This window comes from Brassica oleracea, chromosome C7, assembly GCF_000695525.1.
Source record: "Brassica oleracea var. oleracea cultivar TO1000 chromosome C7, BOL, whole genome shotgun sequence".
Classification (NCBI taxonomy): domain Eukaryota; kingdom Viridiplantae; phylum Streptophyta; class Magnoliopsida; order Brassicales; family Brassicaceae; genus Brassica; species Brassica oleracea.
In genome coordinates, this window is record NC_027754.1 from 5,780,551 (window position 1) to 5,797,432 (window position 16,882).

The 16,882-nt window shown below is 38.2% G+C and overlaps 1 protein-coding gene across 2 annotated transcripts; it reads left to right on the forward strand.

Moving 5' to 3' along the window:
- Positions 1-13,768: 13,768 nt before the first annotated feature.
- LOC106303847 lies at positions 13,769-16,813 on the forward strand. 2 transcript variants are annotated; one of them, XM_013740189.1, is made up of 2 exons: positions 13,769-15,251; positions 16,017-16,813. In XM_013740189.1, the coding sequence occupies exons 1-2, from the start codon at positions 13,807-13,809 to the stop codon at positions 16,675-16,677; spliced, it is 2,106 nt and encodes a 701-aa protein (XP_013595643.1). In that variant the 5' UTR covers positions 13,769-13,806; the 3' UTR covers positions 16,678-16,813. The 2 variants fall into 2 exon arrangements, with proteins under 2 accessions (XP_013595643.1, XP_013595642.1); XM_013740188.1 differs by having other exon boundaries at positions 13,769-16,808.
- Positions 16,814-16,882: the final 69 nt, after the last annotated feature.

Consider the following 16,882-nt stretch of genomic DNA (forward strand, 5'->3'; position numbering starts at 1 on the left):
GCATGTTATATATTAGTGATGCATGTTTTAGGTAACATTTTAATGATACACGTTTTTAAAAATTTCCATTATTAAAATTATGCGCATAAGGATAACTCATGAGTTTTTTTGGTTGATTAAATGACATTATGTCCAAATTTATTTAAGGATATTTCATTAAGGTAACTGAAAAAGACAATCAATAAAATAGGAAATTTAAATTCATTTAAGCATATTTCATTAATGAACTGAAAAGACAAATAATAAATTAGGTAGTTTTATTCGTTTTAAGATATGTCATAAATGCATTTGAAAAAGACAAGCAAAAAAAAAATAGGAAGTTTAATTAATGAAATAAGAACATTTTCAAATAGGTACTTCTCTTTTAATAATATAGATGCCATTTGCAAATCCAACAAAGCTCGTAACCATTTTCACAAAAAAGGTGAGAATTCTGGTTATTTAACAAAAGAAAAGATGCAATTGTTCTTCGCTAATCTAGAATCAATATCATAATATTTTGGACTTTACTCTAAAATGCCCTAGTACCTTACTCAAAAATTCTAATATGCCCCAGTTCTAAAATTTTTTTTTTTAAAATATTTTTTAAACCATAAAACGAGTAAAAGACATCTAAGGACTTAATGAATTTGCATAATTACAAACCCAACCATGCTTCAATCGAATTATCCAAATCGAAACCCAAAACATACGGATCTTTCACGCTATTTTGGGATTCTATTTTCTTTATTTTTTGAGTTTTCTTTTTCGCTTCACTACGCCGAGAAAATCGTTCACCTCCATAACTCTGTCTTAATTCCGGTTTTGATTCCGACGACTCAATCGTAGCGAAGGATGGGAAGTTCCTGCTTGATGTGAGGGCAGTCGCAATTCTCGTGGGGAAGCTAAGAGAGGAGAGGACGGGGTCCATAGCAGAGAGTCATTCGTCGTTGTACCCGGCGGCGGAGAATTTCGTGGCGGCGTAGCGTTGAGTGATGAGAGTCTTCGATTCAAGAAGATAGCGAAGGAGTCAAGCGCAATGGAAGACCTTGTATCCTTTCTCGTGCTTGAACTGAACAAACTCCTTTTTACTCTTAACTTCTTTTCTAATCCGTAGAAATCCCTCAAGGTCTGATAAATCTTCTCTCTCAGGTAATTTAAAATTATGTTAATGTGGATTTTGTTTGAATTCGTACCGGTTTATAACAATTTATAAATCTACTTATGAATTCAGTTTGCCTAGATCTCATACAAAATACTGAAATAAATCTAGATCTATGGTTTCGGATATACCTGGTTACTCGCAACGGAAAAATGAATAAACCAAGTCGAGATTTCAAGCACTACAAACGTCGTGCCTCTACCGGTATCCACACGCACACAAACTGGATTGATATGGGATGCTATTGCCGTTGAGATCAGATCTCAGAGAACAAACTCTTTTGTCTCTTAGGGTTTCGTACTGGTCGGCCACGTTTTGTTACACACCAAAAACATTAGCCCCACGTCCTCTTATCTACCTCACATTATAAACCTAATTAGGTTAATCATGAGCTTAACCCAAAGTCTTACTAAAGGGATGAGTGGGCTTAACACACGTTCATTAACGTGTTTGACATGCAAACATATATAATACTAATATCATATATCTGTATTATATACATTACGTAGCAGTAAATATAAAACCGTATCCAGTCTACTTAGGTATGTGACCATGTAGGATCATATAATATTAGCAATGAATTCTCAATTCATAGATTATAAGTGGTTTCTAGCCAAACATTATAACCACCTAATATTATACGATTGTCGGAACCTCGACGTTACAACTTCTACTAGAGTTAGTACAACAGATTCCAGGACATTCCCAACAATCTCCCACTTGTACTGGAATCATCTATTCCGCAATCCCTTTGTCTCTATATCTCGATCTCAACATAAGGCAAGCACCAGTGTCATCCTTATTAAGCTAGATCACGTTTATCGAACTCTGATTTATACTGATAAAACAAACGACTGACAATCACCTCGTTTGAGCACGGCCATGCATTCTCTGTATCAAATCTTCGATAGGCCATGAGATATTTATCTCCCGTTATATAGGAGGGACAAATCCCATCTTGTTCCATCCATGTTCCTTACAAACTTCATAGAACACCTAATCAATGCCTTTATAATCACCAGTTAAGGCTGACGTTTGACAAGGTCAAAGTGACCTAATCCATAAATAAAGAATCATGACGAACTCAGGTCTAAGGACTATACTCTACTATACTCTATAGTCGTAATGAGAAACTCTCATGACACTCATATAACAATCTTGTAGAGTTCTCATAGCGGGTCAGTCCGATCATGTGTTTCTAACACATATCCATGTGATTGACTTAAATACCACATATTGAATGACTACATGAAACTTAGTCATCAATCACCTCACATACTAGCCATTCATGGTTATTAATGTCCCACGTTAACAACCTTGACTAGGGACCTCAATAATTTATAGAATCTTTCACTTATAGAGTTTCATGATCAAGTCACATACTTGATGACGTATAAGAATGATATAAATTATTTTGGGACATTTATTTAATTATCCAATAATCAAATAAATCTGAAACAATTTCATTTGTTTGAATACATAATCAAATGTATGTCAATGTGAACATCATATCATAAACATAAAGCCTCCCACTAAAATCAAGATCACATCTTAAGATACTTAATACCCATGGCTCAGTATGACTCTCATACTTAGGCCATGGAAGAGGCTTGGTCAATGGATCAACAATATTTGCATCCATTGAGACTATACTATGGTGCTTTGCTTGGAACTCTTCCAACCCACCACTCTCCATTAAGACAAAAGATAAAACCAACTAGTGATCGAAAATCACCTTTGTCATTTTGAAAAATTAGCATCGCTGTAACCACAAAAATTAGCATCGCTGTAACCACTTACAACAAGCTCATAAATTCCTCCATAGACCAAGAATTTATCCTTAGTATTTCTCAAATACTTGCAGATATACTTGACTGTTGTCCAGTGACTTTCACCTGGATCAGATTGGTATCGACTCGTCATGCTCAAAGCACATGCAACTTCTGGACGAGTACATATCATGGCATACATGATAGATTCTTTAGCAGAAGCATATGGGATTTTACTCATGCGCTCTCGCTCATCCTGTGTCGAAGGACACTGAGTCTTTCTAAGAGTTATGCCGTGAGACATTGGCAAAAAGCCTTTCTTGGAATCATGCATCTTGAATCTATGTAAGACTTTATCGATATAAGTATCTTGACATAATCCAATAGTCTTATTTAATCTATCGCAATAGATTCTTATTCCAAAGATATATGCAGTTTTTTCCATGTCTTTCGTTGAGAAACAACCTCAATAAGAAGTATGTCATCTACATACAACACCAAGAAAAACTGCGCTCCCACTAGTCTTCTTGTAAACGCAAAGTTTTTTTCTTCATTTCTAATGAAATCAAACTCTTTGATTACCTCATTAAAACAAAGATTCCAACTCCGAGATGCTTGCTTCAAGCAATATATTGGAGTCAGGGCCCATCATAGCTTCCTTAAAGGACACAGGTTCATCACTCTCTATTATCAATTGATCATGATGATCCGTCACCCAAACCTCATATCTATCAGGTTCGTAACGTGTCCTTTCGGACCTACACACTTCAGGTTCCACAGGTGTAGATTATACGACTCTTCGTAAAACTAATTGATCATCTTCCTAAGATGATGAAACCATCTCCTGTGTTTCTCGAACTTCTTCGAGTTGTACTTTACTCCCACTGTTCTTCTTAGAAAGAAATTCTCTCTCAAGAAAAACACCACTATGAGCAATAAACACTTTGTTCTCAGTGGGGTAGTAAAAGTAATAACCTTTGGTTTCTTTAGGACAACCAATGAAGTAGCATTCATCAGATTTAGGTCCAAGCTTATCAGTAAACATATGTTTGACATAAGCATTAGAACCTCAAATTTTCAGAAAAGACAGATTTGGAACCTTTCCAGTCCACATCTCATATGGTGTCTTCTCAACTGATTTTGATGGACATCTATTTAGCGTAAACACATATGTTTCTAGAGCGTATCTCCAAAAAGATGGTGGAAGATCTGTATGACTCATCATAGACCGAACCATATCTAATAAAGTTCGGTTTCTCCTTTCGGACACACCATTCCATTGTGGTGTTCCTAGAGGAGTGAGTTGTGAAACAATTCCACATTCTCCAAATGATCATTAAATGCTTGAATCAAATATTCTCCACCTCGATCGTATTGAAGAGCTTTTATTTTCTTGTCAAGTTGATGTTGTACTTCATTCTGAAATTCTTTGAACTTTTCAAAAGATTCAGACTCATGTTTCATTAGATAAACATAACTATATCTACTGAAGTCGTCAGTAAATGTAATGAAGTACTGATAGATTCTTCTAACATTTATACTCATTGGTCCACATACATCAGTATGTATAAGTTTCAATAAGTCTTTAGCTCACCGTGTCCAATAAAAGGAGACTTAGTCATTTTACCCCGTAAACAAGATTCACATTTTTCATATGATTCATAATCAAATGAGCTCAAAAGTCCATCACTATAAAGCTTTTGAATGTGTTTCTCATTTATGTGGTACAAACAACAATGCCAAAGAAAAGTCTGATTCGTGTCGTTAGACTTGAATCTTTTGGTACTGATATTATAGACAGACATGCTTTGGTCTAGAATATAAAGTCCATTTCCTAATGGACCGCTACTATAAAAGATTTCATTACGATTAAAATAACAACACTTGTTTTTAATCAAAATTGAAATCCTTCCAAATCCAAACAAGGAATTGAAATAATATTCCTACTTATAGCAGGTACATAGTAGCAATTCTTAAGTTCTAAAACCAAGCCTGAAGGTAAAGGTAAATGAAATGTTCCCACAGCTAATGAAGCAACTCTTGCTCCATTACCCAAGCGTAGGTCCACTTGTCCTTTCTCCAAAATTCTACTGTTGCTTAGGCCATTCATATTCGTACAAATATGAGCACCACAACCGGTATCCATTACCCAAGAAGTAAAGCCAAAAGTTGTAACATTTACTTCTATAACATAAATACTCCTAGACGATGTTCCAAAAGTCTTTTTTTTTAGATCTTCCAAGTAGGGTTTAAACTTAGGAGAAAGATCAAGCTGGCTAGGATTCGCAATCCAGCTTGGCTTATCCTTTCCTTTAAAGTTTTACACTTATTTTTGAGAACAATTCTCGGGTTTCGATACCAGTGGAGAAAATTTTATCCATTCAATATGTCCTTCTCAAGGGCAAATCGCAATGAAAATGGGTTGTGAGGAGTTAACTTTTCAGGAATAGAAGAATAGCAAATATTAATATGATGTATAAGAATTAGAGAAATCTCAACAATTAAGAAAACTCATATTATATTCAAAACATTTTCCTCAAATTAATATAATAATCCAAGATCCATATTTCACTAGAACCCGAGTGAGCTTTGGCTCATCGCCCGAATATAAAGCTATTTAGGTAAGCAACACTTTGCTAATCATATCCAATATAATTCTTGGTTGTCAGACGACATCTTATGTCTTATCCAACCTATGTCTCTAAGCCCAAAACCGTTTTGATAGCCTAGTCAGGTAAACCAATCTTGTTTCACATGGTAACCGTTACCATCCACCTCACTCATGTAATTGCAGACACCTTGCTTTGGCAAGCCCATCTTACAACGAAATGAGCCTTGATGGTTGATAAAATTGGGTAGACATCAAAAATACTTGAAATTAATTGAGGAATTAATTTTATCCAATTTAAATTTATATTTAAAATTTTATATCTAATATAAAAGATAAATATAACTAATGCATATCTTATGTGTACTTTAATTGGATTATGAATAATTATATTAATATTAGAATCTAATCAAATTAGAATTCTAAATCATAGGGACAGAAACGATCGAATAAAATCGCTCATTCTAACCAAATAAACCAGAGAACTGGTTTAACCGGTTTAAAAGGTTACACAGAATCTGACCAACTAGGTTACAATAACACACATTGACTTCTGAAATCAATTATACAGAAACAATTTCTTTGACGTGAGCATGTTGTTTGAATAATCGGTTTCAGAAACCAATTCTCGGTGACGATCACACAACCACATGATTCAATGATACATATTACTTTATCTAAAATAAAGTTAACAAGTATTACAATAACACGAGTGCTTTCTTTAAATTATATGTATACATAAACCATGTGTAAACAACATACATAATCATCACATGACAACGCATATATCTAGATATTCTTAAATCACTTGCAACTGATTAATTGAATTAGTTAGATATATCAAATCAAACATAATTTCTTTTGTTCATAAACAAACTAACAACGAACGTGTATATCTCTATAAACACATTGAAGTTATCTCAATTTAATACTAATTTTAGTATTATGCAAGTAGGCTCTGATACCACTGTTGGAATTCGTACCAGTTTATAACAATTTATAAATCTACTTATGAATTCTGTTTGCCTAGATCTCATGCAAAATACTGAAATAAATCTAGATCTATAGTTTCGGATATACCTGGTTACTCGCAGCGGAAAAATGAATAAACCAAGTCGAGATTTCAAGCACTCCAAACGTTGTGCCTCTACCGATATCCACACACACAAACTGGATTGATATGGGATGTTAGTGCCGTTGAGATCTGATCTCAGAGAACAAACTCTTTTGTCTCTTAGGGTTTCGTATTGGTCGGCCACGTTTTGTTACACACCAAAAACATTAGCTTAACAGCGTATCACAAAACCCTTACGAACCATCAAACTCTCATGCATTCATCCTTCCAGCAACAAAAAAAAAAAACCCATGAGACATACTAATACGTTAGCTTCAAGATTGTTTTATAATGCACACCCCATTAACGTGTTTGACATGCAAACATATATAATACTAATATCATATATTTGTATTATATACATTACGCAGCAGTAAATATAAAACCGTATCCAGTCTACTTAGGTGTGTGACCCTGTAGGATCATATAATATTAGCAATGAATTCTCAATTCATAGATTATAAGTGGTTTCTAGCAAAACATTATAACCCCCTAATATTATACGATTGTCGGAACCTCGACGTTACAACTTCTACTAGAGTTAGTATCACATATTCCAGGACATTCCCAACAGGTTTTTGGATTTAGTTTGATGAATTTTCTTTTGTTGTCTGTGTGGATCAGAAGCAATATGAAATGGATCGCTTACTACCAGAGCATTGAAAAAAGATCCAAAATTTTACACCCATTGACTCGTACAATTAGTTTTAGAAAGATGGAGTGGTATTCATATTAAGAGAGATACTAGAATAGGGAACAGAGGCTTCCCATGTAACAAGAAAGTTTGCTTACAGAACAACAAAACCAGAGATACATCTTTCTCTTTATTTTGTTTTGTTTCAGGCTTCAATGCGTGGGAAAAGCAGGGAGACGAAGGTAAACATTATAGAAGTATTATTAAAAGGATGCTTGTATTGATATTATGAGATCTGTATATATACAACTCTGGAGTCTAATGATAAGACCGAACCTATACAAGATAATGACTTCATATATTTAATCTAGTCATTATCTTATGTTAATCATTATATGTACTAATACGCCCCCTCAAGATGGACACCGAGAACAGAGTTCAATCTTGACTGATAGATCAATGAACCGCGCCCTTGGTAGTGGTTTGGTTAGTGCATCCGCTAACTGATCAGTAGAGCTGATATGCGCAACTCGTAGTTTCTTTGCTTGAACTTGTTCTCTGACAAAATGATAATCAAGCGCCAAGTATTTCATGCGTGAGTGAAATACTGGATTGGCCGAGAGATACGTTGCTCCAATGTTATCACAATACAGAACTGGGATCTCAGACGACTTCAACCCAAGCTCGGACATAAGGGAAAGCAACCACATGAGTTCAGCTGTGGCTGACGTGAGAGCTCGATACTCTGCTTCAGTAGACGAACGTGCAACGCCGGTTTGTTTCTTGGAACACCAGGAGATTGGTTGACGACCCAAGTAAACAATGTAGGCACCTGTTGAAGTGTAGTCATCACGATTTCCAGCCCAGTCAGCATCAGAATACGCATGAAGTGTAAGTGGTGAAGAACCAGAGAAGAACATCCCTTTATTAGCCGTACCAACCAGATATCGTAAGAGACGTTTTACTGCCTCCCAATGGAGAGTTCTTGGCTCATGCATATACTGTGAGAATCTATTAACAGTGAATGCAATATCAGGGCGAGTTAGACCCAAGTATTGCAGACTCCCAACAGTGGCACGATACTCTGATGGATTAGATAGAAGCTCACCAACGTGAAGTGTGAGAACTTGAGAAGAAGACATTGGAGTCGCCACTGGTTTAGCATCTATCATCTTCGTTTTCCTGAGCAGATCAGTGATGTATTTGGTTTGCGTGAGGTGCAACCCAGCAGGAGTGCGAGAAGCTTCGAGACCAAGAAAGTATGAGAGTTCACCAAGATCCTTAAGTGAGAATTTTGCCGCCAATCTGTCTGTGACCTGCTTAATGACTGATGTTGATGTTCCCGTTATTATGATATCGTCAACATAGATTAGAATGTAGACGAAGACAGAGCCATGTTGCAAGATGAAGAGTGATGCATCCGCACGAGAGTTCTTGAACCCAATGCTGACAAGAAACTCCTTTAAGGCATTATACCAAGCTCGAGGTGCCTGGCGCAGACCATACACAGCTTTCTTGAGACGATATATGTGATTAGGTTTGTCTTTGTCGATGAACCCTGGTGCCTGCAGCATGTATACTTCATCATGAAGAGGACCTTGTAGGAATGCATTATTAACATCCACTTGTTGCAATGGCCAGCCTTTTGCTACTGCAATTCCAATGACAAGTCGTATGGTGGCATGTTTGATGACTGGACTGAATGTTTCATGGAAGTCAACACCCGGTCGCTGATGGTTACCCCGTGCGACAAGGCGAGATTTAAGAGATTTGACTGTGCCATCAGGGTTTCGTTTGATCCTGTAAAGCCAACCTGAACCAACAATGTTAGTAGCCAAGGATCTATCAACAAGTTCAAATGTGTCATTGCGCACAAAAGCATCATGTTTTGTACTCATTGAGCTGCACCACTTTTTGTCTTTGAGCGCCTGAGTATAATTTGCTGGTTCCACCTCACCAAGAACTGCAGTAAGACCATATTTGGGGTTTGGTTTCCTTACATTATTCTTGGAGCGAGTGGTCATGCTGCGAGAGTTTGGATTTGTTGATGCTGCAGGCGGGTGTGGTTCAGGTACTTCAGTTGTTGTTGTGTCTGAGACAGTCGTTGGGGTGTCCTCTGTTGTTGATGATGTTTCTGGAGAAGGAGCAGCACACGGTTCCGGTGAGAGTGGCCTTTGAAAAACAGGAGCAAGAGTTGCTGAAGGAGAAACAGAGGAAGAAGACTCTTCAGTTAAGACAAGGAAAAATTTAGATGTAAGAGAGACAAAAGGAAAGACTGACTCAACAAATTCAACATGACGAGATATAAAGACACGAGAAGACACTACATCCAGACAGATATAGGCGCTTTGAGTCAAGGAATACCCCAAGAAGACACACGGCGTTGACTTTGGGCTGAACTTGTTTTTCCCATAGGGTTTGATCCACGGGTAGCAGAGACAACCGAACGTTTTCAACTTGAAGTAGTTTGGTTCTTCGTTGAAGAGAAGTCGATAAGGAGATAGATTCGCCAGATTTGGTGTTGTTAGTCGATTGATTAAGTAGACTGCAGCTGCAAAGGAGTATGTCCAGTATGTGAAAGGAATGTCCGCATGCGTGAGTAGAGACAATCCTGTGCCTATGTGCCTATGTTTTCTTTCAGCCATACCGTTGTGTTCAGGAGTGTGTGGTGGACTTGTGAGATGTGAGATGCCGTGTGTCCCAATGTATTGTTTAAGGGCAATGAATTCGCCCCCATTGAATATAGTGTGATGATCTTTCTCTTGAAGCGATTTTCAACAAGCTGTTTGAATTAAGGAAAGATCGTAGCAACTTGAGACTTCGCTTTAGGAGGATATAGCCATGTGTACCTTGTATAGTGATCAACAAATAAAACATAATACTTATAGCCATCTACTGAAGTGGTAGGAGATGTCCACACATCAGAGAATAAAATTTCAAGAGGTTGAGAAGTGGTGAGAGTAGAGGTAGAAAATGGAAGTTTATGACTTTTATTAGTTGAACAAGAATTGCAAAATAAAACCGAAGAAGAAGGGAAAGCTGTAGACAAAGGTAATAAAAACCGAGACAACATAAAACGAAGTGTGTGAGAGTTGGGATGACCAAGGCGTGAATGCCATTGTGAAGGAGAAGATTTGTGAGACGCAAAAGCTATAGGAGAAGAGATTGATGGCCACTCATACACTCCCTCATTGGCCTTGCCTTTGAGAAGAGTTGTCCCCGTGTGTAGATCCTTCACCTGAAAATCAAAGGGACATAGTTGAACCATGACATTGTTAGTTTTACATAACTTGTTGACAGAGATAAGGTTTTTCTTCATATCCGGTACACAGAGAACATTGTGTAAGAGTAGATTGCGATTTTTAGAAGGAATAGATACTGAACCCGTATGTGTGATCGGTAGTCCTGTTCCATTGCCAATCATGACATTGTCACTCCCATTATACGGTGTGTGCAATGAGAGGTTGTTGAAGTCACTTGCTATGTGATGAGAGGCACCACTGTCTAGTAACCACCGAGAGAAATCAGGAGAGGACATTGTTGCATGATGCGCTTGTTGTTGCCATTGTGGTGTAGGTAATGGAAGATGTGGTGCAGGCCACGATGCATGTCCACGAGGTTGAGATTGTTGCTGCCCATATTGTTGATGCACTCCAGGAGCCATGTGTGTGGGGAATTGCTGGTAATGAGGACATCGTCGAGCTCCTTGTCCTTGAACCCCACAGATTTGACACTTCCCAAGATATGGTCGTGACTGTCGAGATCCTCCACGATTTGAGTTGAAACCACCACGAGAAGAGTTGAATGAGTTTGTGGATTGATTAGTACGAATGTTTGTAGGGTTAGCAGTCACTGGCATGTTGCTATCACTTGTTGTATTGCTCTTGAGAGTGTTCTCACGGTTGATTAGCTTCTCATGGAGCTCATCGATCGTGATTGGAGTGTCTCTTCCATTTACCATCTCAACAATTGCTCTGTAATCTTCACCAAGACCTTCTGTGATGTAATCAAAAAGATCTTCATGTTCCAACGGTGAACCAAGAAGAGCAAGTTGATCCGCTTTCTCAATGATACCACGCATATACTCATTGATAGACTTATTCTCTTTGTTGTTGTGCTTTAGCTGTTGCCTTACTTGTTTTATGTGTCCTCTGGATGGTTTACCATAAGTACGGAAGAGAATATCCCATATTTCACGAGAGGTTGTGGCTCGAGCAACAATAGGTTGAACGGCAAGGGACAGTGTGACAAGTAACGCACTATAGAGGAGTTTATCCTGACGTTTCCAAGCTGTAAAGTTGGGATTAGTCTCTGATTGTCCATCTGTTGTTGAAATTGTTGCAGGTGATGATTGATCATCATCTGTGATGAAGCAGTGAAGTTCATGAGCTTCAAGAAGAGAACTTATCTGAAGACGCCACATTATAAAATTGCTTGTTGTCAACTCTGTTATGCTAAACATGTTGAGAGAGATGAGGGTTGATTTTGGGTCAGTGATATTGAATACCACCGTAGTTTCAGAGTGTTTAGAAGAAGAGGATTCGGTCGAAATGTTGAGACATGTTGAGTCGGAGGTAAAGAAAGAAAAAAGAAAAGAGAGTTGTATCAGACGTGAAGAAGAAGAAATTAGGTCGTTGAGCTGTTCTTCATTGTTCATCATCTATTCTTGAGTTTTAATTTGGTTTTGCTTGTTTAATCCTTGTTTATCTTTATTCTCTGTTGTATCTACTTGAATATGCTTCAATCTATTATGAGATTAAGTGTTTTCATGGAGATTAGTGAGTAGTTTCCTTAAGAATTCATGGGTTAGGGAGATTAGAGTAACTTAGTGAAGATCTATGGTGTTATTGTATTAGATCCTTGTATGAACTTGCTTGTTGAGTATTTTTAATGCTTGTTTAGTCTTGATCACTCTAAACCTGATTTCTAAACACTTCTCATCAGACATGATTAGATGAAGTGTTTGAATCAACTCAACTAAGCTCTAGTGAGATTAGCCAAGGACACTTGATGTTAAAATTGCTAGATAGTTATTAAACTTGAACTTAAAGATTGCTTGATTGAATTAAGCCAAAGACATTTGATGTTTAATGATTTCTAAGCAAATGGACATTTACCTAGACATAGGACTTGTCTAAAATTGTGTTTAGACTTAAGAGATTACTTTGATTGAAAGCTTGTCACCTAGATTGGATCTTAGTTACTTGAAGTCAATTCCCTTAGCCCATGGATTCACTTGTTTAAATTGATTAAAACCTTGTTGTATTGCTCTGTTTGCTATTGTTACTTGTCACACACTCACAACTATTGAATCTGCTTAGCTTAAGAAATGACTTGTATTCTCACTGATTCACATCACTAGGACTGGTTCGACATTCACCCCACTATACTACAACATTTGCAATAGGCAGAAAAACCTATTATCAAATTGGCGCCGTCTTGATCACTCTAAACCTGATTTCTAAACACTTCTCATCAGACATGATTAGATGAAGTGTTTGAATCAACTCAACTAAGCTCTAGTGAGATTAGCCAAGGACACTTGATGTTAAAATTGCTAGATGGTTATTAAACTTGAACTTAAAGATTGCTTGATTGAATTAAGCCAAAGACATTTGATGTTTAATGATTTCTAAGCAAATGGACATTTACCTAGACATAGGACTTGTCTAAAATTGTGTTTAGACTTAAGAGATTACTTTGATTGAAAGCTTGTCACCTAGATTGGATCTTAGTTACTTGAAGTCAATTCCCAATACCCATGGATTCACTTGTCTAAATTGATTAAAACCTTGTTGTATTGCTCTGTTTGCTATTGTTACTTGTCACACACTCACCACTATTGAATCTGCTTAGCTTAAGAAATGACTTGTATTCTCACTGATTCACATCACTAGGACTGGTTCGACATTCACCCCAATATACTACAACATTTGCAATAGGCAAAAACCCTATTATCAAATTGGCGTCGTTGCCGATCCTAGTCTGATTGTGACATTGAGTTTGAGTCTTTGCTTGAGACTGAGTTTTACTTTGTTTTAAAGTTACTAATTCTACTTCTTCATCTACTTGTGATCGCAGGTGCATGAACCTAAGATCCCTTGACAGATATCAAAACACTTGAAAGAGAGAATAGGAGAAAGTTAAGACAAGAAGAGCAAGAGGCTCAGATACAAAGATCAGAACCTATGATGGAACCAGTTCCAGAACAACCTCAAGCTGAAGAGGGCAATGGTCAAGGAGCTGCCAACCTTCGACCTATACAACCACAACGCCAAGCTAGGGCCATCGGTACATATGATCAACCTAACATAAATGGGAATAGGTTGGGTATTAGGGCACCGCCAGTTGCCAACAACTATTTCGAGATAAAGTCCAGCCTCATCAACATGATTGAAAACAACAAGTACCATGGACTTGCCTTGGAAGACCCACTAGATCACCTTGACAGATTTGATAAGTACTGTGGCTTGTCAAAAACAAATGGAGTTTCAAGCTGGATCATCAACACAACCTCCACAAGAGAGTAGTACTGAAGCTATGCTGAAACAATTATTGGAGGGACAAACAAGAAGTGAGAAACAATTAGGGTATGAGCTGAAAAATCTCCACAACAAGATTGATGGGAATTACCATGATCTAAACAACAAGTTCAAAGCCTTGGAGAACCAGTTTGTCTCTATGACAGCCAGCTCAAGTCGCCAACAAGCTTCCCTACCTGGAAAGGCTGAACAAAACCCAAAGGAGACAATGAAGGCAATCACCCTAAGGAGTGGAAGAGAGTTACCTCCTAAAGTTCTCATTAAGGATAATGAGAAACAAGGTGGGGAGGTGGTCATCAATGTAGATGATGATGTGGTGATTGTGGATGAGAAGACTAATGAGGAAATCTTGGAGAAGATAGTTGAAGCTAAGGGCAAGAGAAAGATGGGAGAGGAGAAAGTTGAGAACAAAAATGAGGCTGCTACATCAACAAAGGAGAAATTGTTCACTCCTCCTCCCTATGAGCCGAAGCTTCCCTTTCCTGGAAGATTCAAGAAGCAACTTCTAGAGAAGTACAAAGCCTTGTTTGACAAGCAAATGAGTGAAGTTCAGCTCACCATGCCCATAATTGATGCATTTATGCTAGTTCCACAATACAACAAGTTCTTGAAAGATGTTGTAGAACAAAAGAAGAAAGAGATGGAAGGGATGGTGATTCTTACTCATGAGTGCAGTGCCATTATTCAGAGACTGACTGTCCCAAGGAAGCTAGAAGACCCTGGTAGTTTCATCCTGCCATGCGCCATTGGACCTTTGACATTTGAGAAATGTCTATGTGATTTGGGAGCAAGTGTCAGCCTCATGCCACTATCCATTGCCAAGAAGCTTGGGTTTACACAATATAAAAAGTGCAAGATCTCTTTGGTGCTAGCTGATCGATCTGTCAAGCTCCCCATTGGCATCCTAGAAGATCTTCCTGTCAAGATAGGAAATTGTGAAGTGCCTACTGACTTTGTAGTGCTTGAGATGGATGAAGAGCCTAGAGATCCTTTGATCTTTGGAAGACCTTTCTTGGCAACTGCTGGAGCAATGGTGAATGTGAGAGATGGCACAATTGATCTCCACCTTGGAAAAGATCACATTCTCCATTTTGATATCAAGGAGATGATGAAGAATCCCACAACTCAAGGAGAAATATTCTACATTGATGAGATGGATGCTTTGGCTGATGATTTCCTTGAGGAGTTAGCGATTGAGGACTCTCTTCAACATGCCCTGACCATTGAAAGAGAGTCCCAAATGATTGAAAACAAGGAGAGTGATGAGCTAGTAAGAAGGCTAGATGTTCACCTTGAGGAGGATGGAGAAGATGAGTTCATGGAGTTGCCACAAATGACTCAACATGCTGCCTCAGCAGACATTCAAGAGAACCTCCATGAAGCTGATTGGAGTGAGCTCAAGGCACCAAAAGTGGAGCTTAAACCTCTTCCCCATGGTGTAAGGTACGCTTTCCTTGGACCTAATGAGACATATCCTGTCATTGTGAGTAGTGAGCTGACTGAGAATGAATTGTCTATGCTTTTAAATGAACTTAAAAAGTATAGAAAAGCACTAGGATACTCACTTGATGACATTAAAGGAATCTCACCATCTTTGTGCATGCATAGGATACATCTAGAGGATGAATCTAAAACTTCAATTGAACACCAAAGAAGATTAAATCCTAATTTGAAAGATGTTGTTAAAAAAGAGATAATCAAATTGTTAGATGCTGGTGTGATCTATCCTATCTCTGATAGCAATTGGGTTTCACCTGTGCATGTAGTTCCTAAAAAAGGTGGCATAACAGTTGTTAAGAACGAAAATGATGAGTTAATACCAACAAGAACAATAACTGGACATAGGATGTGCATTGACTATCGAAAACTGAATGCAGCCTCTAGAAAGGATCATTTCCCTTTACCATTCATTGATCAGATGTTAGAGAGGCTAGCTAACCATCCTTATTATTGTTTCCTTGATGGATACTCTGGATTTTTCCAAATCCCTATACACCCAAATGACCAAGAGAAAACGACATTCACTTGTCCTTATGGTACCTTTGCATATCGAAGGATGCCATTTGGACTGTGCAATGCACCAGCAACATTCCAAAGAGCAATGATGTCAATTTTCTCTGATCTTATTGAGGATGTAATGGAGGTGTTTATGGATGATTTTTCTGTATATGGTTCTTCGTTTGCTACTTGTTTGTCAAATCTTTGCAGGGTATTACAGAGATGTGAGGACACTAACCTGGTGCTCAATTGGGAGAAGTGTCACTTCATGGTCAAGGAAGGGATTGTTCTTGGACACAAAGTTTCTGAGAAAGGAATTGAAGTGGACAAAGCCAAGATAGATGTCATGGTTGGTCTAGCTCCACCAAGAACAGTGAAGGATATAAGAAGCTTTCTGGGTCATGCCGGTTTCTATAGAAGATTCATCATGGATTTCTCTAAGATAGCTAGACCATTGACCAGGCTGTTATGCAAAGAAGCTGCATTTCACTTCGATGAGGAGTGTATGGAAGCTTTCAAAAACCTGAAGAATGCACTCATCAGTGCACCCATAGTTCAACCGCCAGATTGGGATCTCCCCTTTGAGATCATGTGTGATGCAAGTGACTTTGCTGTAGGAGCAGTCCTAGGCCAGAAGAGAGACAAGAAGTCACATGTGATCTACTATGCAAGTAGAACCCTTGATGAAGCTCAAGCTAAATACTCTACAACTGAGAAGGAGCTATTGGCCATTGTCTTTGCATTTGAGAAGTTCAGAAGCTACTTGGTTGGGTCAAAGGTGACTGTCTACACTGATCATGCTGCATTGAGACACCTCTTAGCCAAGAAAGATGCAAAACCAAGACTGCTGAGGTGGATTCTGCTGCTATAAGAGTTTGATCTTGAGATCAAGGACAGGCCTGGAGTTGAGAATGGAGTAGCTGATCACCTGTCCAGGTTGAAGGTGGAGTGTGGAATCCCTATTGATGACAGACTTCCAGAAGAGAAAATGATGGCTATTCATGCAGTGATAGCTGTTTGTGAGACAGTAAAGAAACTTGAAGAGGTGAAGGCAGCTGATGAGAAGGGTCCTTGGT